The sequence below is a fragment of the Notechis scutatus genome, chromosome 5, assembly GCF_049901735.1.
Source record: "Notechis scutatus isolate UNSWTSFEM ecotype Mainland chromosome 5, rNotScu1.2, whole genome shotgun sequence".
NCBI lineage: Eukaryota > Metazoa > Chordata > Lepidosauria > Squamata > Elapidae > Notechis > Notechis scutatus.
This window is the reverse complement of record NC_142013.1, coordinates 18,201,421-18,227,059: the sequence shown is the minus strand read 5'-3', so window position 1 is coordinate 18,227,059 and position 25,639 is coordinate 18,201,421. Positions and strand designations below refer to the sequence as shown.

General features: G+C 38.5%; 1 protein-coding gene across 1 annotated transcript; it reads left to right on the top strand.

The window, feature by feature from the left end:
• The first annotated feature begins 5,825 nt into the window (after positions 1-5,825).
• LOC113429267 (vitelline membrane outer layer protein 1-like) lies at positions 5,826-8,404 on the top strand. Its single transcript, XM_026691788.2, has 3 exons — positions 5,826-6,121; positions 6,423-6,517; positions 7,799-8,404. Exons 1-3 carry the CDS (start codon positions 5,951-5,953, stop codon positions 8,088-8,090), a joined length of 558 nt encoding a protein of 185 aa, XP_026547573.1. The 5' UTR covers positions 5,826-5,950; the 3' UTR covers positions 8,091-8,404.
• Positions 8,405-25,639: the final 17,235 nt, after the last annotated feature.

Genomic DNA, 25,639 nt, shown 5'->3' with positions numbered 1-25,639 from the left:
TTGATGTTATCAAGTGAGAAATTTGTTAAATGAGTTTGCTCCCTATTACAACTTCTCTGGCCACATTTGTTAAGTGAATCGCTGCAGTTCTTAAATTAGTGAGCCGGTTGTTAAGTGAATCTGGTTTCCCCATTGACTTTGCTTGTCAGAAGGTCACAAAAGAGGATCCCATGCCTCTGGGACACTGCAACCGTCATAAATGAGAGTCAGTTGTCAAGCATCCGAATGTAAATCACGTGACCATGGGGATGCTGCAACAGTCATAAGTGTGAAAAATGGTCATAAGTCACTTTTTTCAGTGCCGTTGTAACTTTGAACGGTCACTAAATGAAACATTGTAAGTCAAGGACTCTCTGTACTCTCCTAGAAATTGAAATATAATTTCAATTGAAATTATAATTGAAATATGGTTTGAGGACACGAAAGTTTGTGTATTTTATACATTTATACCACAAGCATTTTACTATGAGAGAATCATGCCATGCATTCAGAAAAGGACACCTAAAATAAAAAGAAAAGTTTGTGTATCAATTTTGGAAGTGAAAATGGAGCTCCTATTGAAAAGGGAAATAAATAAATAAATACCCACCTCTGTTTCTTGTTTAAACCTTTCCTTTGTTATGACACTAAATTATCACACTGGCAATTTGCTTCCAGGTTGCCAGAAAATTCAGGTCCTCTGCAAAGCAGCATAAGACACACACTTGCGAAGTTTGCTGTTTTTCTAGCTGCAAAGAGTCTTGTCATAGCAGGTAGAGATACCGATGAGCTTAATCTTGACCAGGAAAACTGTTCTGGGCAAATGAAACACATTTGGCATCTTGTACATCCTGCTTCTGTCTGAAACAGTGATGAATTTTGCTTGCATGAAAAGAGGAACATTAAAGAGGTTGGAATTTGAGAACTCGAAAAAATAGTTAATTTTGAAAAAGAAGATTTGATTTAGAAGTTATGCCAATTCTTTTCTCACATATCTTAACTTTGGAAGAAAATACTGCTGTTTCTTCCCATTTTAAAGCAATTTATAATAGCCTGGCATTAGCCTGATGTATTGAGCATTTCAAGCGAGGCCTCTTCATCAGTTATTGCTAGGAAAATTCACTAATTGGTTAACAGCATTGCCTGATGTCTTAATTTGTAGAAGAACTAGAAACTAGCATCTTTCAATGATCATTTGGAATTGGGAAATGTTGGCTTTTCAGGGAATAAGTGTTCTTTACTTCCTTTACGGACAATCATGGACTGTGATGTCTCCTTGCAGAATAAGAAGGAATTATGTAGCCTTGCATCTGAGCTCTTCTGGTCTTTGTCTATTAATTTGTTTACTACTACAGTGTCTGGTTGATTAACTAACGCCTGCCTGTCCTTCTGGAACTCCCACAGATACTTAGCTCTATTTTTGTCCACAATCTTCTATGCAAAAATGAGTCCAGCAAGTGCACATACATTCTAGATATGAGAAAGATGTTAAATCATATGTTTTTTATAGTGAACTAGCTGGATACCCATGCTTCGCTATGAAACTATGTGATCAGGCTTAGTTTTTGGGGAGGAAAATAAGGAAAAAAACCTGCCTCTGCCTATTAGCATCTGTTGGTATTCATCTGTCTAGTGTCCTGTCAGTGTGTGAGAGAGTTGAGGGCTGTTTGGAAATTGAAACAGTATTTGCTGTGTGAGCAAGAAGGAGACAGCAAGGAGCCTGGGCATGGTTTAGCTCAACTGTTGTGTACTAAAGCTGGTTGCTGCTGTGAAACTAAAACTGAAACTGAAACTCCTCTCCTCTGCTTGTGTTTTGCATTTGGAACAGATTTCTTTTCAGGTGGGGAGGGGGAGTAGAACTCCTTAGCATCAGAGCGTGTTAATAATATACAAAATACTAATGCTCTGATAATCATTTGGAAAATCCTTTCTTAGTGAGCACCTAGAAGCCAAGAGGGTGCCAAATTTCAAGTTTGTAGACTTTACGGTTCTTGTGATTTTGTGATGATGCATGAGTTCTTTTTCGCTTTTACGTATGTACATTAACAGATAAGATAATATCTTCATCAGGCAAAGATGGGCAGTGGTTATGGTGGTAGGTTGTGCGTGTGCAGCTTAATGTACTATATATTAGGCAACCATGTGACCTAATTGGGTTATACTTTGAGAGAAAGGCAGTCAAGCTGATATGACCAGAATAAATATTTGATTTTAGACTGACCATATTTTTTACTGCAATGCAGGAAAATTTTGTGATGAATTATGATCACATATGATAAATAGAAAAATAACAAATGCACTTCAACCATAACTCAATATTTATTTACTGAAACAGAAAAACAGAATAAACATCAATGGGCAAAAAAGCAGTGGGGTTGGAGCAACTTCTAATTTCTTGCAGGCTTCCCCATGGATTTTGGTTGTGGAAAGCTCCCATGTGTGTATGTGTGTGTGTAAAATGTATTCAGAACCTATTCTGTCAACCTGAGACCCAGCTGTTTATCAGTCCCTGCTGATGTTGTCTGATTACCCAGATTTCATAATTTTATGCGTTCAAGGTCAGTCTTCGTTGCAGTTTCTCTGTTGAACTTCTGTTTACCTCTTTTCTTGCACAGAGGGAGACTAATGTTCTTTCTAAAAACTGTTGTAATATTCTTTACATCGAACATGTAAACAAGCTAAATACACTACTAACATGGGCTGCATCCTGCCCATACCCTTTTATCTTTCTTGGAGATTTCAATCTACCTCATATTGACTGGACCCTAAATAATTGTACAACTGAAATCATACACACAACCTTCTACAATGCTATTACAAATCTAGGTCTTGAACAACTAGTAACCAACAACACTAGACTGAACAACTGCCTCGATCTCATCTTCTGCAATAGTTTGAATTTAATTTATCAATACAAACCAAAGAACCCTTTTCCAGTAGTGACCACAATATGATTGACTTTTGCCTCAACATACGTCCACACAAAAATCACCACAATGATGTCATCCCTAGTTGTAACTTCAAAAAGGCAACTATGATCTTATAGATAACGATCTTCTCATCCCTCGATTGGCAATCTCTATTCACTGGATGCAATACTGTTGAAGACCATTACAACATATTTTTACTTGAAGTCAAAAGAGTCATCAAACTATATGTTCCAACAACAACTCCAAAAACAAAACAAAAAAGCAGATTACCCATATCAATAAGGAAACTTCAATCCAAAAAGAGATCACTCTGGCGGAAAAACAAATCTGGTCACGCTAATTTCAAAACCGATACAAAAATTTATGCCACCAGATAAAGACCGAATGCACCAATTACCACATTAAACAAGAGGAAAACCTTCTAAGCACCAATTCCACCCGTGCTTTTTACAATTTTGTAAACAACAAACTAAAAGACTCAAGGTCCATCCCTCCCTTGATAGGACCTGATGGTAAAGATTGCAGCGACACCATTAAAGCCAACATCTTTAACACATTCTTCGCTCAGTGTTTGTAAACAGTAATGGATCATGCCCAATGTTTCCTAGCCGTACCACAGATAACAATAATGATCTAATACATATCGATTTTACAGTAGACAACGTTGAAAAAGCACTACGCAACCTAAAACCATCTCTATCTATTGGACCGGATGGAATATGTGCCTACTTCTTAAGAAAACTATCCACTGCCATAGCCAAACCTCTAAGCATAATCTTTGAAAAATCTTTCAGAACCAGCTCCTTGCCCAACCTATGGTTACAAGCCACAGTCATCCCCATCTTCAAAAAGGGAGACCCAAGCCTAGTTGAAAATTACAGACCAATCTCCTTATGCTGCGTCACCTGTAAAGTCATGGAATCAATTATTAACCAATCCATCATCCTCCATTTAGAGACAAACAACCTACTCTCCAATAAACAATTTGGTTTCAGAAAAAAACTATCCTGTAATCTGCAACTCTTACACTGCAAAAACATATGGACTACACAACTCGACCAGGGCAAAGCAATAGACGCAATCTACATAGACTTCTGCAAAGCCTTTGATTCAGTGGTACACGACAAACTACTCCTAAAAATAAAATCTTATGGTATCTCTGGACAACTGAATAACTGGATAGAAGCATTCCTGTCAAACAGACAACAAATGGTCAAAATTGGGAACGCCCTATCAAATCCAGTACCTGTCAATAGTGGTGTTCCCCAAGGCAGTGTTCTAGGACCAACTCTCTTCATAAACGACCTTTGTGATCATATCAAGAGCAGTTGCATTCTCTTCGCTGATGATGTAAAGCTGTTCAATACCACAGACAATACTACTACTCTACAAAAAGATCTAGACTATGTATCTGAATGGTCTAACATATGGCAACTTCAAATCTCAACAAATAAATGCTCTGTCTTACATATTGGTAAAAAAATCAGAAAATAAAATACAAGCTGAATAGTCAAGATCTTGTTGATGACCCAAGCTCTGTAAAGGACCTGGGAATACTCACCTCTAATGATCTAAGTGCTAGAGCCCACTGCAACTACATAGCCAAAAAGGCATTAAGAGTTGTTAACCTAATCCACGTTGCTTTTTCTCTGGTAATATCACACTACTAACCAGAGCATACAAAACATTTGCTAGACCAATACTCGAATACAGTTCATCAGTCTGGAATCCTTATCACGTATGTGATATTAACACAATTGAGAAAGTCCAGAAGTATTTCACAAGAAGAGTTCTCCACTCTTCTACCCGTAGAATACCTTATGCCACCAGACTCGAAATTCTAAAACTAGAAAACCTCGAATTACGCCGCCTTCGGTCCGACTTAAGCATGGTATATAAAATCATACATTGCAATGTCCTACCTGTCAATGAATACTTCAGCTTTAACCATAACAACACAAGAGCACACAACAGATACAAACTCAAAGTAAACCACACCAAACTTGATTGCAGGAAATACGACTTCAGCAATAGAGTGGTCAATGTCTGGAACTCTACCCGACTCTGTAGTCTCTTCCCAAACCCCAAAAACTTTAACCTTAGACTGTCTACTATTGACCTCACCCCTTTCCTAAGAGGTCTGTAGGGGGCGTGCATAAGCGCACCAACGTGCCTACCGTCCCTGTCCTATTGTTTCTCTTATTCTTTTATTTTTCTTATATGTACCCATTTCATATATTCACAACTATGTATACACTTGTACTTATTATCTTGTAAACAATTGACAAATCAAATAAATAAATAAATAAATAAATTCACTAAGTTTGACTCAAAGGCTTCTGAATACAAAAAAAGTTGTGATGGAGTTTCTTTCTGGAAGATGGCAAAGACCAAACTTTTATGACCAAAGTTTTCACCCTAAAATTGACATAAAGTTTATACGTTCCAGAAATATTGTTTGACACAGAAGCATTTATTTTTTTTAAATTACACCAGCAATTTCAGAAAAATGTATTTTACAAAGAAACCAATTTGTTTGTAGGCTGCCAATGTTTAAATAAACAGTTACTAAGTAATAGTCTCAGCTTCCTGTAGTGAAAATTCATTATAGTCATGGACCATCTTTTGAAGAATAATATTCTACAATAAGTTTTCAGAGTTGTCTTTGGTCATCCCAGCTTGTATTGCAATTGATAAAGTTTAATAATGTTTGAGGCAGTAAAATGTTATGATGGAAACTATTTATGACCAATTATGTTCACTAAGTCACCAAGCCAAAGCCAATTGGGCAAGTCTCTCTTTCTCAGCTTTAGGAAGAAGGAAACAGTGGGCAAATAATTTCTGTTATCTTGCGAAGATAAGTGCAGGATGTAGTCCAGGAAGTTTGCATAAAATTGATTCATATATACACAATAAAATAACTGAATTGCATGATTTCATGAAGGAGGCACTGCAGATACTTTATAAAAGATTCGTGGTTTCTGGAGGCTGCAATTTCTGAAAACATTTCTGTATCAAGAGGCTGACTGGTTTACTCTTCCATGGCTCTCTCTGTCAGCACCACTCTTCTCCTGATCATCTCCTGCTGCCTGTGGAATACAGAAGCCCACAATTACAAATATGTGCTCACTATACCAAATGGAGGTCCCTGGGGTGCCTGGGGCTCCAGCGAGTTTTGCTCTGAAGGCTATGCAAATGGCTTCTCCCTGAAGGTAAAACTTATTTTTCAGATGCTCTTTTACTTCTGTCTATTCCCTTGAAATTAATTCTTCAGTTTTTCCACTTTGTCTTTTAAGAAAGGCCACAAGATGTATGTTGATGCATAACATGTTTTTGATCCTATACTCAAAGACATCGAGTTTAGTGTACGATATTGCGTGGCAGAACTAGTTTTGGTTGAATTCATTGTCCCATATTGATGGGTAAATGTTGGCAAATCTGAGAATTGAAGGTGAAGGACACCAAGGGGGGAAATGGCTGATCTTGAACTTTATCAGAGTCTCATTTTCTTAGGTAGAATCCCGCCAAGGGAGAGGGGATGATACAGCTCTGAATGGAATCCGTTTGTACTGTGCCAACGGCCATACAATTGAGTCTACAGTTGGACGGTGAGTAACTGACTTTCATGCCCTATTTTATTTTCTTGTGATCAGGAATGGGGGAGGAGATGACTGATCCTTAGTTTACTGCTACTGATTTCAGAAGGGGATGCACTGGGATTAATAAAGCTGATTCTCAGGCACTGATGTGCAATGGTCTCTCTGAATTAGCAGCAGAGACACGGATGGAGATTTGTTTATTCCTGAGAAGTCCAAAAATAGCCACTAATATTTTGTGGACCACAGCAAATCTATCTCCAACCTTTGCTCTTTCTTGATGTGCTCATTGCTCTTCCCCCATTCATTCATGCTCTAAACACCCCTTTATTGACTTTAGTCTCCCTGACACTTTTCTCATTATGCAATCCATGGATCTATATGCTGCTCTTATAACTCTGTTTGTGGGGAGACATGAACTGCAGTCTTGAACTAGATGTGAGATTGCTGTTTATTAAAGTCAGAAGTGTGGTTGCTATTAACGTCCTATACTTGAATTCTGGGGATAGCTCTTTAAACATCAAATCTCAGTCAATTCAGTCACATGCTAAAGAGTATTTTGTTACTGTATTAAAGACTGATGGTAATGTCTCTTATTTACAGTACCTTTGATTTATTTATCAGATTACTTAATCAGGTTCATTGCTAATGAAGGTCTCAGCAATCAAAATGCCTCAAGTCAGGATTAGGGCAGCAATGGGGCTATGAGAGGTTGTTCCAATTTTATTTATTGCAAAATACTCTCTCCCCAGATAAAACCATGGGGAAGGGCCCCATGGCCACCAGAGGGAGCTCTCTATTTTCTTGTGGAACTGAGATAAAAGCTCAGACTTCCAATAAGAAAATGGGGCACTGAATTTCCACAGGTGACTCACTAGCTGAATAATGACTCCCCTCTTCACTAGTGGGTAATAGAAGGAAAAGGTCTTCTTTTCAGGGGAAATGGTGCTTACAATGCTGCAATTTCTGGACTAAGGAGTCTGGGCTCTAATGGTTTCTGATTGTGACATGGAGTAGTCTTGGAACTGTGGTCAAGGGAAGGTTGGGAGTTAAAAAAATGTATTCTTCATTTTTTCCCCTAGCAGCTTATGGCAGCAACCCCAAGATCCTCTTTTTTTCCTACAACAACCCAATGAGTTAGGTTGAAAGTCAATTATAGGCCCAGAGATAATGAATTTTGATACTCAGACATAGAGTTCAACTGGTTCCTAATCCCAGATTTTAGACATTATGCTTGAGCCTTGCAGCCTGATGACCAAAGAGATGTGTATCCATCTTTCCTTATTTTGGCAGGTGGGGAACCTGGACTGCCCCCCAGATCTGCCACTCGGGCTACCTGGTTTCCTTTTCTCTGAGAGTGGAACCCCCTCAAGGAAGAGGTGATGACACATCAGCTAACAACATCCAGTTCACCTGCAGTCATGGTCAACCCCTGCTGGGCAAAGGCCAAAGTTGGGGTGATTTTGGCCCATGGAGCATTCGCTGCCCCTCAACTGGTATATGTGGCATACGAACAAAGGTGGAGGGAATTCAGGGCAAGGGTGATGACACAGCACTGAATGATGTCAAGTTTTACTGCTGTTAATGGCTGATACATATTTTGTCACCTAGAAATACACTTTTATGCTATACCTTTCCAAAGACTGTTAATTATAGTTCAATATTAACTTGAGAAGAGAGGGTATGTTTGTGTAAAATGTGGTGGTACACGGTAACACTTCCCTAGGTGTGTCTTTTTATGATTCAGATCAGAGAGAAATAAATGTGGTGGCAGAAATCTCAAGCATTGCAAAGATTAATTACCTCTTCTCTATCATTTTGAATGAAGTCACAGAACCAAACTGTAATTGTGTATTACTGTTTTCTTGCTTGCAAATAAAATTATGTTGCATCTTCAAAGTCATTTCTTTCTTTCATTGAGCCAGGTTTGGGCCACGATAATGCATATATATTTCTCTGGGTTTATTTATTCTTGTGGTCTGCATTTCACTCTAGAGAATACTGAAATATTAAAGAAAATAAACTACAGATGAGCCAGCACTAGTTAAGAACCAACAAAAATTGATGATGTATGTTTTGGATTTTTTTTAATTATATGTGAATTATGAGCTACAAAAGTTTTCTCCTGTTCTTTAAACACTTACCTGTATATAAAAAGATCTCTCTTCCAATCCCATGCATTTCATTGGCTCTGAATTTTTATTTTTATGTATTTATTGATTTTATGTATACACCATTGCAACCTAATCAGGGTCTTAGTTGCTTACAAATTGACACAAACCCACTTTGGGATAAATTGAAATATAATTAAAACCCTTAAACATAAATAACAAAAAAACAGGTCGCAATGACACTCTTCAGAAATGATCTGTCCTTAGCTTCTTCTTGAAGGTAGCTGGAAGCCAATCAGCATTTCTGAAAATGAGGAACTATCAACTGCTTATCCCAACATGACCACAAGCCTGATTCCACTAGGAAAATGTGTCCTCTTGTTAATTGATATTAATACCAGACCAGGGGTGGGATTCTACTGTTTCGGGCAAACTGGATGTTAATTTTACATCCAGTTTGGCGAACTGGAAGTTCTGAAGAACAGCTTGCCCCGCTCACCCCGCCCCGCCCTTCTCTGGAGTCACCACAAGGCCTGTCTGGCTCTCAGGTAAGTGAAGGATAGCCTCCTGGGAGCAAAAATGGGACGTGGGTGGGGGGGTCGACCGCCCCCCCATGCCCCCCCTTTTTTTTTGCTTCCAGGAGGTTCCAAGGAGGCTTGCTAGGTTTTGGGCCTAGGTGGCCTCCCTGCAGCCTCCCGGGAGCATCCAGCCATCCAGAATGCCTGGATTCAATGTTTCCAAAAGAACATTTGTAGCTAAATGCAGCATTGATTACTGCCTTGGGAATGTTCTAGGTCAGGGGTGTCCAAACTTTTTTTTGGGGGGGGGGGGCAGATTTGGTGAGGTGAAAATGTGTGGGGGCCGACCATGTGCGGGAACCGCTGTGCGGTGAAGGGAAAAACACCGGACGCTGGACATGAGTGACAGGCTGAGCCGGTGGGGAGAAAAGGCTGAAGGCCACTCTAAATTTGAAAATGAGCTGCAATTGGCCCCCGGGCCGGACTTTGGACATGCCTGTTCCAGGTGAACAAAACTATGCAGTCTCCTAAAACTGTTGGAGCCAATCTTCTTTCTTTATCCCATATCCTCCTCTTCAAAACAAGTAAGTTGTTCTGCTTTTTCATGCCAGGCTTAGTGTGGGTAAGCTCAGAGTGGATTTTGTAGAGAACAGCTTACCTTTAGGTCTCATTCATTTGCTCAATTTCACAGCATAAATTACACAATATCCAAAGCATAATGCAGACTATTCAGCAGTTTGCCTATCTGCTGCTTCATGGTTACATCCATACTTCTATTGCTGTCGCAACCTTTAAGGAGTCCAGTGGCCTTTTAAATTTGACAAGCAAAAACACAGTAAATATTTCTCACAAATATTTTCCTTCTTCCACTTTATGGTTCGATATTTAACAAACAAAATTACGTGCTGTGTTACTATTCAGACAGTTTGCAAACTTGTGTTTTTTTGTTGTTGGAAGGCAACAAAAGATGGTGGTAAATGCTTCGTAATAAAATGGCAAGTAGAATGGCTCACTTCTACTTGCCATTTAGAAAGGGTTAGAAAGAACGAGAAGGTTAACCTTTGCTTTGTTTCCAATCTCCTTTTCTTGACTTGGTCTTCATAAAAAGTAGCTTTGGAATTGAAGCCATATGGAATTGGGTTCCATATGGAATTGAAGCCGTGTTAAAAAAAAATTCTTTCAGTACAAGTATACAAAAAGTTTCAGATTAATCCAAGATATTTAATGGCTTTAAATATCTGGGTGTTGTATTAAGGTTTAAGTAGAAAGAAGTTCCAGCTGAAAATATACCATGAATAGCATAGAGATGCACGGTAGCTCTCTTTCTTTTTCTTTCTTTCTTTCTTTCTTTCTTTCTTTCTTTCTTTCTTTCTTTCTTTCTTTCTTTCTTTCTTTCTTTCTTTCTTTTTTTCTTTCTTTCTTTCTCTCTCTCTTTCTTTCGTTCTTTCTCTCTCTCTCTCTCTCTCTCTCTCTCTCTTTCTTTCTTCTTCCTTCCTTCCTTCCTTCCTTCCTTCCTTCCTTCCTTCCTTCCTTCCTTCCTTCCTTCCTTTCTTTCTCTTAAAAGGAAGAGGAAAAAGAAAGAGGAAGAGATGGGAGAAAGAAAGAAAGGGAGGGAAGAGAGAAGGAGGGAAGGGAAGGGAAAGTGAACGAGATATGGATGGATGGATGGATGGATGGATGGACGGATAGAGGAAGGGAGGGAGAGAAAAATGAGAGGAAGGAAGGACCACAAACTCTGGCACTAGACGCAGCTTCAGAGGATGCTTTGAAACAGCACAGCAATCCAGGGCTGGAAGGGACCTCAGAGGTCGTCTAGTCCAACCCCCTGCTCCAAGAGCATTGTTAAAGTGAGTTTCTATCTTTTGATCCACCCAGTCATATGACTACATGACCACGCCCCCAGTCACATGACTGCCTAGCCCTGCCCACCCAGTCGCATGATCACCAAGCCACATCCACCAAGCCACCCCCAGAGAACCGGTTGTAAAAAAATTTGAATCCCACCCTTGTACCAGACCAACAGTGAAGCAATAAACAATATCCCAATCAAGGAACTACTAACTTAGACAAACAATTAAGTTGTAAGGAAAAGCCTGGTCAATAAACCAAAAGCCTGGTCAATAAATCACTACGAAGAAAAATACACTCCTGTTGTGGCTCCGATTCCCGAGCCTGTGCTGTTAGAGGAAGAGGACTCGGAGGATGAGGAGGAGGAACTGGGAATGCCTTCCTCCCCAAGACCTTCCTCTCTGGCAATGCCTTCCTCCCTGATAATGCCTCAGGTTTCATCAGACAACCGAGAGGAACAGCCTGAGATTAATCAGGAGGAAGGCATCTCGGAGCAGCCCCTGACAGGGAGTCAAGAGGAAGAATGTTGGCTTGATCCTAAGCAGCGTCGTAGGAAGAAACGTGAGCAGCAACATAGGAGGAGTGGGAGGGTCAGAGAGTGAGCTGAGTCATTGAGCCACATCCCACAGAGGATAAAAGTGGGTGTGTTGTCAGCTGGAACTTTGTACGGGACAAAGTTTAATCTTGCTTCAGGTTTTCTTTGTGAATGATTTTATAGTCTGCCTTGTAATTTTCTGGAAGTAGCTTTTTACTTGTTATCAGTTCGGACTTGGCAGGCAGAGCGTGTTGGAATGCCAAGGACATTATCAGTTCCAAAGAATTAACTCTGTGAAGTCCGAGCCAGCTTGCCTGCCTGTGTTTGTGTGAGTTTGTACTCTTTCATCCTTTGGAAAGAAGAAAGGTGAGACAGAACACATTCCCACCAGTGTATGTAAACTGAAATCAAACCCTATTTCCTTCTAGCATTGAAGAGTTCTCCCAGTTCACGGGTGTCAAACTCACAGTGTCATGTTGGTGTCACATGACGTTTTGTGACATTTTTTCCATTCACGGAGCTGGGGTGGGCATGGCCTGCATGTGATGCATCTGGCCCATGGGCTGCCAGTTTGACAATCCTGTCCTAGTTGGTAATGAAACATCTGCAATAAATCAATCAAGCAGAATTGTAGCTTCTTACCTCAAACTCGAGAGATCAGAGAATTATTTCCAATAAAAAAACCCAGGTCAGAGCTGTGTCTTCAATAAGCCTCCAGCCCATTGTTTTTAGTTAAGACAGGTATTTGTTAGGGAAGGATCCTCATTGAGGGTCCTTGCTTTGTTTCTCCATGCCCATGGGTTTGAAGGGTGTACTATATTAACTGTTTTTCCAGCTACCCTATGGTGTCAGTGTTTAGCTTTGATATTCCTAGTTGGGTGTTTTGGTGTAAGGCTAACATTCCACTGGTTCAACTGGAGCAGATTTTTCAAACACCCACCCAACTGCATGACATTTTGTATGAACAGAAGCTACTGTGTGGTTTTTAAATGCAGCCCCACATAAAGTGGACTGCAATGGACTAAACAAGTTATTACAGTATAAGGTTGAGTATTATCAACTTTTTTTATTAACCTTTCCAAGCTAACTGCTTTAGATTAGATCCAGAGAGTAATTTCTTTACAGCCAAGCCTTTCAAAACCACTCATATAAGCATGATGAACCCTGAATCTAATTCATGATCTCTGAATTGTTTAACAAACTTTAGATCATATTGTTAAATGTTAAAACAGTGAGTATGAACACATCACACAAATGGAAGATCAAAACACTGTGGGTTTTTAATTTTAATTTCAATATTTTTTGGGGGTGTGTGGGATGTTCCCTATCACTGCAGACATTTTTTGGGGGGCAGAACTTAAGTAATGTAAACAGGAAAGTAAAACAGTAGATAAATAATCCTTATCTTAAGTAAAGATTCTTCCTAAGTATAGGCTGGCTAAATAAAACAGTTCATGTTGGCTCACATCAATCATTGGCTTTCCCCATAAGTAGATAATTTGATTAAAAGATAGTTTATCTTTTATTTCAGTTTTTAAAATTTGCACTGTAAATAGTGATAGGAAGCTAGTGAGAAATGCCCAATAATGTAAGCATATAATAAACATCTATGTTCAATACAATAAAAATGAAACAACACGTGGTTTTTAACATCATGTACCCTGGTTAGTTGCATTCAAGAGCTCATTGTGACTGCATAGGAGTAGATTTTTTCCCCCAAGAATGAGAAATTATTTAAGATTGATATTGACATATGACATTGCAATTCAGAGTTATTGAGCATTGGCAGGAACTGGTAGGGACATTTAGCTCTTTTCTAACTAATCAAAGGAATACAAGGAGAGATGGTCAGTTAAACTTTAAAATCACATTGTCCAATATAGCTATGGCCATACATTATGTTCAGCCAAGTTGTTAATGCTCCTGATGGCCGCACTTCAACAGGCAAAGATTGGCAGAGGTTATTGTGGTAAGTTGTGTGTGTGCAGCTTAATGTACTATGTACTGGGCAACCCTGTGACCTAAACATAACTCAATATTTACTTACTGAAACAGATCACCTTTCTTTCTTCCACTGTTACACTCAGTACTGGTTCACCCCCAGGGTTGTGTCTCGAGCCCCCTGCTATATGCCTTGTACACCTTTGACTGCTCACCAAGCCACGCAACAAACACCATCATAAAGTTTGCAGATGACACAACCGTGATTGGTCTCATCTCCGAAGAGGATGAGACGGCATATAGGGCAGAAGTAGAGAACCTGTCTATCTGGTGTTCACAGAACAATCTGTCACTGAATGTCCATAAAACTAAAGAACTGATTATGGACTTCAGGAAACATGGACAGGACCACACCCCACTCATCATCAACGGAGAACGAATGGAAACTGTCCCTACAATCAGATTCCTTGGCATCCATATTTCAGCTGATATATCCTGGTCCCCTAATACCAAGGCCATAGTGCAGAAGGCTCAGCAGCGGCTGCACTTCCTGTGGGTTCTTAGGAAGAACAATCTGGATAAGAAGCTGTTGCTAGCTTTCTATAAAGCCTCTGTGGAGAGCACTCTGACATAATGTCTGGGTGTGTGGTATGCAGGCTCCACAGTTGAGGACAGGAAAACTGTACAGAGGGTGATAAACACAGCTCAAAAGATCATTGGGTGTTTTGGTGTAAGGCTAACATTCCACTGGTTCAACTGGAGCAGATTTTTCAAACACCCAACCATACCTGCATGACATTTTGTATGAACAGAAGCTACTGTGTGGTTTTTAAATGCAGCCCCACATAAAGTGGACTGCAATGGACTAAACAAGTTATTACAGTATAAGGTTGAGTATTATCAACTTTTTTTTATTAACCTTTCCAAGCTAACTGCTTTAGATTAGATCCAGAGAGTAATTTCTTAAAACCCAGCCTTTCAAAACCACTCATATAAGCATGATGAACCCTGAATCTAATTCATGATCTCTGAATTGTTTAACAAACTTTAGATCATATTGTTAAATGTTAAAACAGTGAGTATGAACACATCACACAAATGGAAGATCAAAACACTGTGGGTTTTTAATTTTAATTTCAATATTTTTTTGCGGGGTGTGGGATGTTCCCTATCACTGCAGACATTTTTTTGGGGGCAGAACTTAAGTAATGTAAACAGGAAAGTAAAACAGTAGATAAATAATCCTTATCTTAAGTAAAGATTCTTCCTAAGTATAGGCTGGCTAAATAAAACAGTTCATGTTGGCTCACATCCATCATTGGCTTTCCCGATAAGTAGACAATTTGATTAAAAGATAGTTTATCTTTTATTTCAGTTTTTAAAATTTGCACTGTAAATAGTGATAGGAAGCTAGTCAGAATTGCCCAATAATGTAAGCATATAATAAACATCTATGTTCAATACAATAAAAATGAAACAACACGTGGTTTTTAACATCATGTACCCTGGTTAGTTGCATTCAAGAGCTCATTGTGACTGCATAGGAGTAGATTTTTTCCCCCAAGAATGAGAAATTATTTAAGATTGATATGGACATATGACATTGCAATTCAGAGTTATTGAGCATTGGCAGGAACTGGTAGGGACATTTAGCTCTTTTCTAACTAATCAAAGGAATACAAGGAGAGATGGCCAGTTAAACTTTAAAATCACATTGTCCAATATAGCTATGGCCATACATTATGTTCAGCCAGGTTGTTAATGCTCCTGATGGCCGCACATCAACAGGCAAAGATTGGCAGAGGTTATTGTGGTAGGTTGTGTGTGTGCAGCTTAATGTACTATGTACTGGGCAACCCTGTGACCTAAACATAACTCAATATTTACTTACTGAAACAGATCACCTTTCTTTCTTCCACTGTTACACTCAGTACTGGTCCCCCCCAGGGTTGTGTCTCGAGCCCCCTGCTCTATGCCTTTTACACCCTTGACTGCTCACCAAGCCACACAACAAACACCATCATAAAGTTTGCGGATGACACAAACATGATTGGTCTCATCTCCGGAGAGCGTGAGACGGCATATAGGGCAGAAGTAGAGAACCTGTCTATCTGGTGTTCACAGAACAATCTGTCACTGAATGTCCATAAAACTAAAGAACTGATTATGGACTTCAGGAAACATGGACAGGACCACACCCCACTCATCATCAACGGAGAACGAATGGAAACTGTCCCTACAATCAGATTCCTTGGCATCCATATTTCAGCTGATATCTCCTGGTCCCCTAATACCAAGGCCATAGTGCAGAAGGCTCAGCAGCGGCTGCACTTCCTGTGGGTTCTTAGGAAGAACAATCTGGATAAGAAGCTGTTGCTAGCTTTCTATAAAGCCTCTGTGGAGAGCACTCTGACATATTGTCTGGGTGTGTGGTATGCAGGCTCCACAGTTGAGGACAGGAAAACTGTACAGAGGGTGATAAACACAGCTCAAAAGATCATTGGGTGTTTTGGTGTAAGGCTAACATTCCACTGGTTCAACTGGAGCAGATTTTTCAAACACCCACCCAACTGCATGACATTTTGTATGAACAGAAGCTACTGTGTGGTTTTTAAATGCAGCCCCACATAAAGTGGACTGCAATGGACTAAACAAGTTATTACAGTATAAGGTTGAGTATTATCAACTTTTTTTTATTATCCTTTCCAAGCTAACTGCTTTAGATTAGATCCAGAGAGTAATTTCTTTACAGCCAAGCCTTTCAAAACCACTCATATAAGCATGATGAACCCTGAATCTAATTCATGATCTCTGAATTGTTTAACAAACTTTAGATCATATTGTTAAATGTTAAAACAGTGAGTATGAACACATCACACAAATGGAAGATCAAAACACTGTGGGTTTTTAATTTTAATTTCAATATTTTTGGGGGGTGTGTGGGATGTTCCCTATCACTGCAGACATTTTTTGGGGGGCAGAACTTAAGTAATGTAAACAGGAAAGTAAAACAGTAGATAAATAATCCTTATCTTAAGTAAAGATTCTTCCTAAGTATAGGCTGGCTAAATAAAACAGTTCATGTTGGCTCACATCCATCATTGGCTTTCCCCATAAGTAGACACTTTGATTAAAAGATAGTTTATCTTTTATTTCAGTTTTTAAAATTTGCACTGTAAATAGTGATAGGAAGCTAGTCAGAAATGCCCAATAATGTAAGCATATAATAAACATCTATGTTCAATACAATAAAAATGAAACAACACGTGGTTTTTAACATCATGTACCCTGGTTAGTTGAATTCAAGATCTCATTGTGACTGCACAGGAGTAGATTTTTTCCCCCAAGAATGAGAAATTATTTAGGATTGATATTGACATATGACATTGCAATTCAGAGTTATTGAGCATTGGCAGGAACTGGTAGGGACATTTAGCTCTTTTCTAACTAATCAAAGGAATACAAGGAGAGATGGTCAGTTAAACTTTAAAATCACATTGTCCAATATAGCTATGGCCATACATTATGTTCAGCCAAGTTGTTAATGCTCCTGATGGCCGCACTTCAACAGGCAAAGATTGGCAGAGGTTATTGTGGTAGGTTGTTTGTGTGCAGCTTAATGTACTATGTACTGGGCAACCCTGTGACCTAAACATAACTCAATATTTACTTACTGAAACAGATCACCTTTCTTTCTTCCACTGTTACACTCAGTACTGGTTCCCCCCCACAGGGTTGTGTCTCGAGCCCCCTGCTATATGCCTTGTACACCTTTGACTGCTCACCAAGCCACGCAACAAACACCATCATAAAGTTTGCGGATGACACAACCATGATTGGTCTCATCTCCGGAGAGGATGAGACGGCATATAGGGCAGAAGTAGAGAACCTGTCTATCTGGTGTTCACAGAAAAATCTGTCACTGAATGTCCATAAAACAGGAGCTTCCAGTTTATCGGCTTCGCGAGCGGCAGGGATTCGCGAAGCTGCGCGATCCCTGCTGTGCTAGCCGCTTTTGGTGCTCCGATCCGGACGGGTCCGGAGCTAGGCTGCCCTGCAGGGGCAGCTGAAGATAGGGGGATCCGGAGAGGGGTTTGGGGGTGTTGCAGACCCCCTCCTCGGCCGGCAGAACCCCCTTTTCCCAAGACGGTGCAGCGGCGGTCCGTAATGGCCGCCACAAAGAAGCTGGCAGTCGGGTAAGAATGCGCAGGAGGAAGTGGAGAAAGTATTTGAAAAGAGAAACTTTTCTTGGTTCCCAGGACTCTAAGACATATTTAACAAAACTCCTGAAAATTATGACTTTCTCAATGATACCTTCTAGAAGAGGAAAAAAGCAGCAGTTTGGTGGTGCTGAAAGGAAAGTTTACTCTCCTTCCCGACGGAATTAATAAGTGGACATTGAGAAACCTGTTTTTTTTCAGGTAAAACTAGCTTTATGGGATAAGTCGGAAGGGAGAGGACAAAAAATATATTCATCTGGTTTGATTTTGTTGGAGGAGATGCCTTAAGGATTTGAAGACAGAAATAGAACTCCAATAAGGCTTCAAAATACAGATTTGGGCTTTCTTTTTTCTTTTGTCTGATACTACCCCTGGAAGAGAAAGGGAGAATTTTGTCTTGGCTTGGATTGATTGAGGATTGTGGATTTTGGGATTGTTTTACTTTTTTTTTGAAATATCTTGGTTGGTGTAAGAAGAAAGAGGGAAAAAAGAAAAGAAAAGAAAAGAAAAGAAAAGATCTATAATGGCTTTTTCTTTTGAGGAACTGAGGGAAGAATATGAGCAAACAAAAGCAGCTGGTAAAGATGGTATGGAAAAAGCCTTCCTATTTTTAGAAATGGCGCTGGTTAACTATCAACAAACAATACAACAGATGGAGGCAGAAGAACAACAACAAGAAGAAGATGAAGACGCCATCTTTAATGAATTCCAAAATTTAACTAAGAAAGAAGGAAGGAAGAAAGCGAGGAAAATGAAGGACTTAAGATCTAAAAAAACATTTAAGAAAGAGAAAAATAAGATGCAAAATAAATATAATGATAGTAAACAAAAGAAAAAGGGAACACAACAGAGAAGGGATGCCAGCAAGGCAGAGGCTAGAAGAAGGGGGGGTAGGAAGATTTGGTGGGGGAAGAAAGAAAGGGGAAAGGCAGAGAAAAGCCACAAAGTTTTGAAATTAGATGGGAAAAGAGGAATTTTTTTAGGGACAAAGGGTAAAGTACAATTTCCTTAAAAAGATTTTGCAAGGTACATAAGATGGTATTGTAACATCTGTATTAGAAATAGAAAATTAGAATGGCTTAAGAGTTAATAAGAAATTAAAATGTTGAAATGTTTAACAATGATTTATTTTAAAATGTAATAAAATATTAAAGGGAAAGGCAATGGGAATGTTATAAGATTTAATATTTAGATTTATTATTTAACTATGTATTTAATCATTTTGGATTTATCACTCTGTTTTTATTGTTATTAAAAGAAAAAAATTAGTAGATAGAATGTACCAAGCAGAATCAGATTGGGTATTAGGTGTTATTTTAAATGTTAATCTAATTAATTTAGGGGGAGGATAGAAAGGCATCATACTCTGATTAGTGACTTCAGGAGAAATTCTTTTTTTTTTTTATAAGGAATGAGATAGAGGGATAATAAAGAATGGGCAAAAGGTACAAATATAATGATTTAAATTAAGATGGATTAAATAAGATAGAATTATGAAGAGTGAAATGTGTGGAGAAGTGTATATGGAAGATATAGAATGGTAAACAAAATAGGTAATGATATGTAAGATGAGCATGAATATAATTGAAGCCCATATAAAGAGAGGTACCTGGGGCCAAGTTACTTTCCTAAAAGATTTTTTATATGTTTGTTTGTTGTGTGTTTATGTTTTTGAGAGTGTTAATAAAACCTTGTAGAAATACAGAATGAGAATAATGGTAATCAAGTCAGAAAGAAATAGATGAAATAATAATAGTGAAATTGAATAAGAGTAAAGAGAAGTAAAGAGAAATTGGATAAGAGGTATTTTTATGCTCATATGGAAATGGCTTAAAATAGAATTGTGTTGTATAAAATAAGGTTTTATCTGACTTGTAAAATTTATAATGGAAAAAGGTTCAAATATGTAATGGTTGATGATGATTTGTTTGTCTTTGAAATTAATAAAATTTGCTTTAAAAAAAATGTCCATAAAACTAAAGAACTGATTATGGACTTCAGGAAACATGGACAGGACCACACCCCACTCATCATCAACGGAGAACGAATGGAAACTGTCCCTACAATCAGATTCCCTGGCATCCATATTTCAGCTGATATCTCCTGGTCCCCTAATACCAAGGCCATAGTGCAGAAGGCTCAGCAGCGGCTGCACTTCCTGTGGGTTCTTAGGAAGAACAATCTGGATAAGAAGCTGTTGCTGGCTTTCTATAAAGCCTCTGTGGAGAGCACTCTGACATATTGTCTGGGTGTGTGGTACGCAGGTTCCACAGTTGAGGACAGGAAAACTGTACAGAGGGTGATAAACACAGCTCAAAAGATCATTGGGTGTTTTGGTGTAAGGCTAACATTCCACTGGTTCAACTGGAGCAGATTTTTCAAACACCCAACCATACCTGCATGACATTTTGTATGAACAGAAGCTACTGTGTGGTTTTTAAATGCAGCCCCACATAAAGTGGACTGCAATGGACTAAACAAGTTATTACAGTATAAGGTTGAGTATTATCAACTTTTTTTTATTAACCTTTCCAAGCTAACTGCTTTAGATTAGATCCAGAGAGTAATTTCTTTACAGCCAAGCCTTACTCATATAAGCATGATGAACCCTGAATCTAATTCATGATCTCTGAATTGTTTAACAAACTTTAGATCATATTGTTAAATGTTAAAACAGTGAGTATGAACACATCACACAAATGGAAGATCAAAACACTGTGGGTTTTTAATTTTAATTTCAATATTTTTTGGGGGTGTGTGGGATGTTCCCTATCACTGCAGACATTTTTGGGGGGGCAGAACTTAAGTAATGTAAACAGGAAAGTAAAACAGTAGATAAATAATCCTTATCTTAAGTAAAGATTCTTCCTAAGTATAGGCTGGCTAAATAAAACAGTTCATGTTGGCTCACATCCATCATTGGCTTTCCCGATAAGTAGATAATTTGATTAAAAGATAGTTTATCTTTTATTTCAGTTTTTAAAATTTGCACTGTAAATAGTGATAGGAAGCTAGTCAGAAATTCCCAATAATGTAAGCATATAATAAACATCTATGTTCAATACAATAAAAATGAAACAACACGTGGTTTTTAACATCATGTACCCTGGTTAGTTGCATTCAAGAGCTCATTGTGACTGCATAGGAGTAGATTTTTTTCCCCCAAGAATGAGAAATTATTTAAGATTGATATTGACATATGACATTGCAATTCAGAGTTATTGAGCATTGGCAGGAACTGGTAGGGACATTTAGCTCTTTTCTAACTAATCAAAGGAATACAAGGAGAGATGGTCAGTTAAACTTTAAAATCACATTGTCCAATATAGCTATGGCCATACATTATGTTCAGCCAAGTTGTTAATGCTCCTGATGGCCGCACTTCAACAGGCAAAGATTGGCAGAGGTTATTGTGGTAGGTTGTGTGTGTGCAGCTTAATGTACTATGTACTGGGCAACCCTGTGACCTAAACATAACTCAATATTTACTTACTGAAACAGATCACCTTTCTTTCTTCCACTGTTACACTCAGTACTGGTTCTCCCCCAGGGTTGTGTCTCGAGCCCCCTGCTCTATGCCTTGTACACCTTTGACTGCTCACCAAGCCACGCAACAAACACCATCATAAAGTTTGCGGATGACACAACTGTGATTGGTCTCATCTCCGGAGAGGATGAGACGGCATATAGGGCAGAAGTAGAGAACCTGTCTATCTGGTGTTCACAGAACAATCTGTCACTAAATGTCCATAAAACTAAAGAACTGATTATGGACTTCAGGAAACATGGACAGGACCACACCCCACTCATCATCAACGGAGAACGAATGGAAACTGTCCCTACAATCAGATTCCTTGGCATCCATATTTCAGCTGATATCTCCTGGTCCCCTAATACCAAGGCCATAGTGCAGAAGGCTCAGCAGCGGCTGCACTTCCTGTGGGTTCTTAGGAAGAACAATCTGGATAAGAAGCTGTTGCTGGCTTTCTATAAAGTCTCTGTGGAGAGCATTCTGACATATTGTCTGGGTGTGTGGTATGCAGGCTCCACAGTTGAGGACAGGAAAACTGTACAGAGGGTGATAAACACAGCTCAAAAGATCATTGGTTGCCCTCTGCCCTCCCTGGAAGACTTAGCCAGGTCCTGCTGCCAAAGCAGAATCAAGGCCATTATGGAAGACCCCTCACACTCTGGCAATTATCTTTTTGAACTGCTGCCATCTGGACGGCGTTTAGGTCAATAAAATCCCACACCACTAGACTAACTTTCCCTGGGCCATCCGAACTGCAAATAAACACGAAGTCATTACCTTATTAAGATGTGAAAAGATGTGAAATCTCAATACCCCATTCAGATGTATAATAACATATTACAGTACAATCCATCTCTTGTGTATTATACTCAGCTAAGCGTTACAGTCAGTTTTGGATGTATATTTTGTGTATATTTGTAGATATTGTACTCTCAAATTGCAAATAGAGACGTGGGTACTCTATTTTTTTTACCTTCATTTTTAAGTGCTTTGGTTCTATTGTATTGCGAACAGTTGCTGGGGTGCATCCACAGTTTCGTTGTACTTGTACAATGACAATAAAGTTCTAATTCTAATTCTAATTCAACAGAATAAACATCAGTGGGCAAAAAAAGCAGTAGGATTGGAGCAACTTCTAATTTCCTGCAGGCTTCCCCATTGATTTTGCTTGTGGGAAGCTCCCGTGTGTGTGCGTGTGTGTGTCTGTCTCTCTCTCTGTGTGTAAAATGTTGACAGAACCTATTCTGTCATTCAGAGACCCAGTTGTTTATCAGTGCCTGATGATGTCTGATTATCCAGATTTCATAATTTTATGTGTTCAAGGTCAGTCTTCACTGCAGTTTCTCTGTTGAACTTCTGCTTACCTCTTTTCTTACAAAGTGGGAGACTAATGTTCTTTCTAAAAAGTGTTGTAATGTACAGAAAGTTTGAAGTGACATGAAAGACTTCTGAATAAAAAAAATGTGATGGAGTTTCCTTCTGGAATAAATAGATAAATAGAATTATTTATTGGCTGGACACACAAGGAATTTGACGGTGCAAATACTCTCAGTATACATAAAAGAAAAGATACATTCGTCAAGAATCATAGGGTACAACACTTAATGATAGTCATAGGGTACAATAAGCAATCAAATCATACTAGGAAACAATCAATATAAATCGTAAGGATACAAGCGACAAAGTTACAGTCATACAATCACAAGTGGGAGGGGATAGGTGATAAGGAGTGATGAGATTAACAGTAATAGTAGTGCAGACTTTGTAATAGTTGAACAGTGTTGAGGGAATTATTTGTTTAGCAGAGTGATGGCTTTCGGGGGAAAAATGTTCTTGTGTCTAGTTGTCCTGGTGTGCAGTGCTCTATAGCGTTGTTTTGAGGGAAGGAGTTGAAACAGTTTATGTCCAGGATGTGAGGGGGTTTGTAAATATTTTCACAGCCCTCTTTTTGACTCATGCAGTATACAAGTCCTTGATTGAAGTTGGTAGTAATAGTTTTTTCTGCAGTCCTAATTATCCTCTGAAATCTGTCCTGTTGGGTTGCAGAACCAAACCAGACAGTTATAGAGGTGCAGATGATAGACTCAATAATTTCTCTGAAGAATGGGGACTTCCGGCTTGAGCTTCTTCGGCAACAGACCAAGGCCTCATCTCTGCGAGGTTTCGATCCGTGCTTGCCGCTGGAGTGCTCCGAGCCGGCTGGTTTTGGGGCTAAGCCATCCCGTAGAGGTGGTAAAGAAGGGGGAGACTGCCTGAAGGGTTGAGGAGAGCCGCATCTTTCCTCCCCAGCTGGCCATTACTCCCTTTCCTGAAGGTGGTTGTAGCGGTGGTCAGAAATGGCCACCACAAAGAAGAACTCGACTGGAAAAGAATGTGCAGGAGGAAGATAAGAAGAGAAAGTTTTGGTTGACCAGGTCAAACAGCAAAAGCAACAAATAAGGTACCCTGGAATTGAAACTATTAAAAAAAAAAAAACATTGTTCCCTAAGATTTTTAAGCTGCGAAGGAGAGAGAAAAGGGAAAAGATTTGGTTTTTTTTTTCTTTTCCTATACTGACAGCTACGAGACTTAAGCAAGAAATTGGAAAAAAAATCCACTTTGACATTAATAGGCATTTAATGCTGAAAATAAAAAGTCAAAGGGATAATAAAGATTTCTGGATAATCAAAAGCTTTTGAAAACAGGAAAGGAGAGAAAAAGAATAAAAGGGCTGGATCTGGAAGGGAGGAGACTGCCTGGAATTAAAAAGAACTTACAGCAAAATCTCAACAAGACTTCCAAAAGATACATTTTAACTGAAACATCGCAACAAAAACCCCAGGAAGAGAAAGTGGAAAAAGAAATAAGAAGAAACAGCTTGGGACTATTTGGATTACTTGATGATCTCTGGATTTTTGGTTATTGTATTTGAATGACTAAAATCAATCGGGTGGTTGTTTAAAACTGTTTAAAATGGCTCCACTTTTAGAAGAACTGAAAATGGAACTTAAAAAGTATAAAGAAGATACACAAGAAGGGAGAGGTTCTTTTGGCTTCGTATTTCAGTTTTTAGAAATGGAGATTTAGAACTATGAGAAACAACAAGAAATGCCTGCAGAACAAGAAGATTGCGACAAAGAAGAAGCCATCTTTAATGAACAAGTAATCTTAGGTGGGGGGAAAAAAGGAAAGGGAGGGAAAGAGAATGGAAAGTTTAAGATTGGGAAAAACAACACCCCCCCAAAATAGAGTGAAAAATAAGTATAAAATCAGAAAGCAACAGAAGAGGGAAATGCAGAAGAGAGAATTAGAAGTAGAGAGACAAGGGGGATATAAAGGGGAGGGAGAAGATGAGAGGGAAGAAAGAAAGGAAAAGAAGTTATAAAGGACAGAAACAAAATATAAAGAAACAGGGCCTATTTAGAAATAGTGGGTGAAAATTTAATGGAAAAAGGGATTCTGCAAAGGTACATAAGATAGTATTGTTATATTAGAAATAGAAATAATTTTAGAAAATATGCAACAATGTATGATTAAAATGTTTGATAAAATAGCTATTGTAATTCAGTGGAATGCTTGTCAATATATAAATGTAACAAAATGAATATTTAATGACTTACAAAACATATGTGAAGAGAAATAAGGGAAAAATTAATTATGGAGATTATACGTGTCTTTAAGGAAGTATGATATTTAATTGAAAAGAAATGTTAAAGATGTTAAGATTTTAATGATTATTAATGATAGAACTGAATTGGAATGGAATGAGGGTTTATAATTACATATATTTATAATCCTTTTTAGAAAAAGAATATAGTGTGTATTAGAAGAATGTACCAAGCAGAATTCGATTGGAAGTTATGTATTATGTATTATATTGAAGGTCATAACCTTAAGGTATATATTGAAGTTTAAATAAGAGTTGAATGGATGTAATTAAAAGATATAAAGGTGTCATACTCCAATTAGTAACTATAGGAGAAAACTTGTTTAATGAGAAAAGATAATATGAAATTGAAACAGAACAGACAAAAGTATAAATATAATGATTTGAATTGAAATGAGATAATCAAAATAAAATTGAGAAAATTAAAAGAGGGGAAAAACTATATAGAAAATGTAGAATAGTATAAGATATGGAATAGAACACAAAAAGGAGCATGAAATTGAGTTTTGTCTCTGTATAAAGAAGTTCAACCTGGGACCATGCTATTTTCAAAAAAGATGTTTTACTTGTATTTTGTATGTGTGAAAACCCAAATAAAACTTTATTAAAAAATAATAATTTCTTTGTAGAACTGTATCAGGAACTCCTTGGGCAGTTTGAGCTTTCTGAGTTGGCACAGAAAAAACATTCTTTGTTGTGTTTTTTTGATGACGTTTTTGATGTTAGGTGTCCATTTTAGGTCATGTGATATAGTAGAACCTAGAAATTTGAAGGTCTCTACTG

What these genes read in the sequence shown, in the direction of transcription:
- LOC113429267 (XM_026691788.2), top strand. Translation starts at nt 5,951, where the DNA reads ATGGCTCTCTCTGTCAGCACCACTCTTCTCCTGATCATCTCCTGCTGC. An exon ending in CAAATGGCTTCTCCCTGAAG is followed by an intron (nt 6,122 to 6,422) that starts GTAAAACTTATT and finishes TCATTTTCTTAG; the next exon opens with GTAGAATCCCGCCAAGGGAG. An exon ending in ATTGAGTCTACAGTTGGACG is followed by an intron (nt 6,518 to 7,798) that starts GTGAGTAACTGA and finishes TTATTTTGGCAG; the next exon opens with GTGGGGAACCTGGACTGCCC.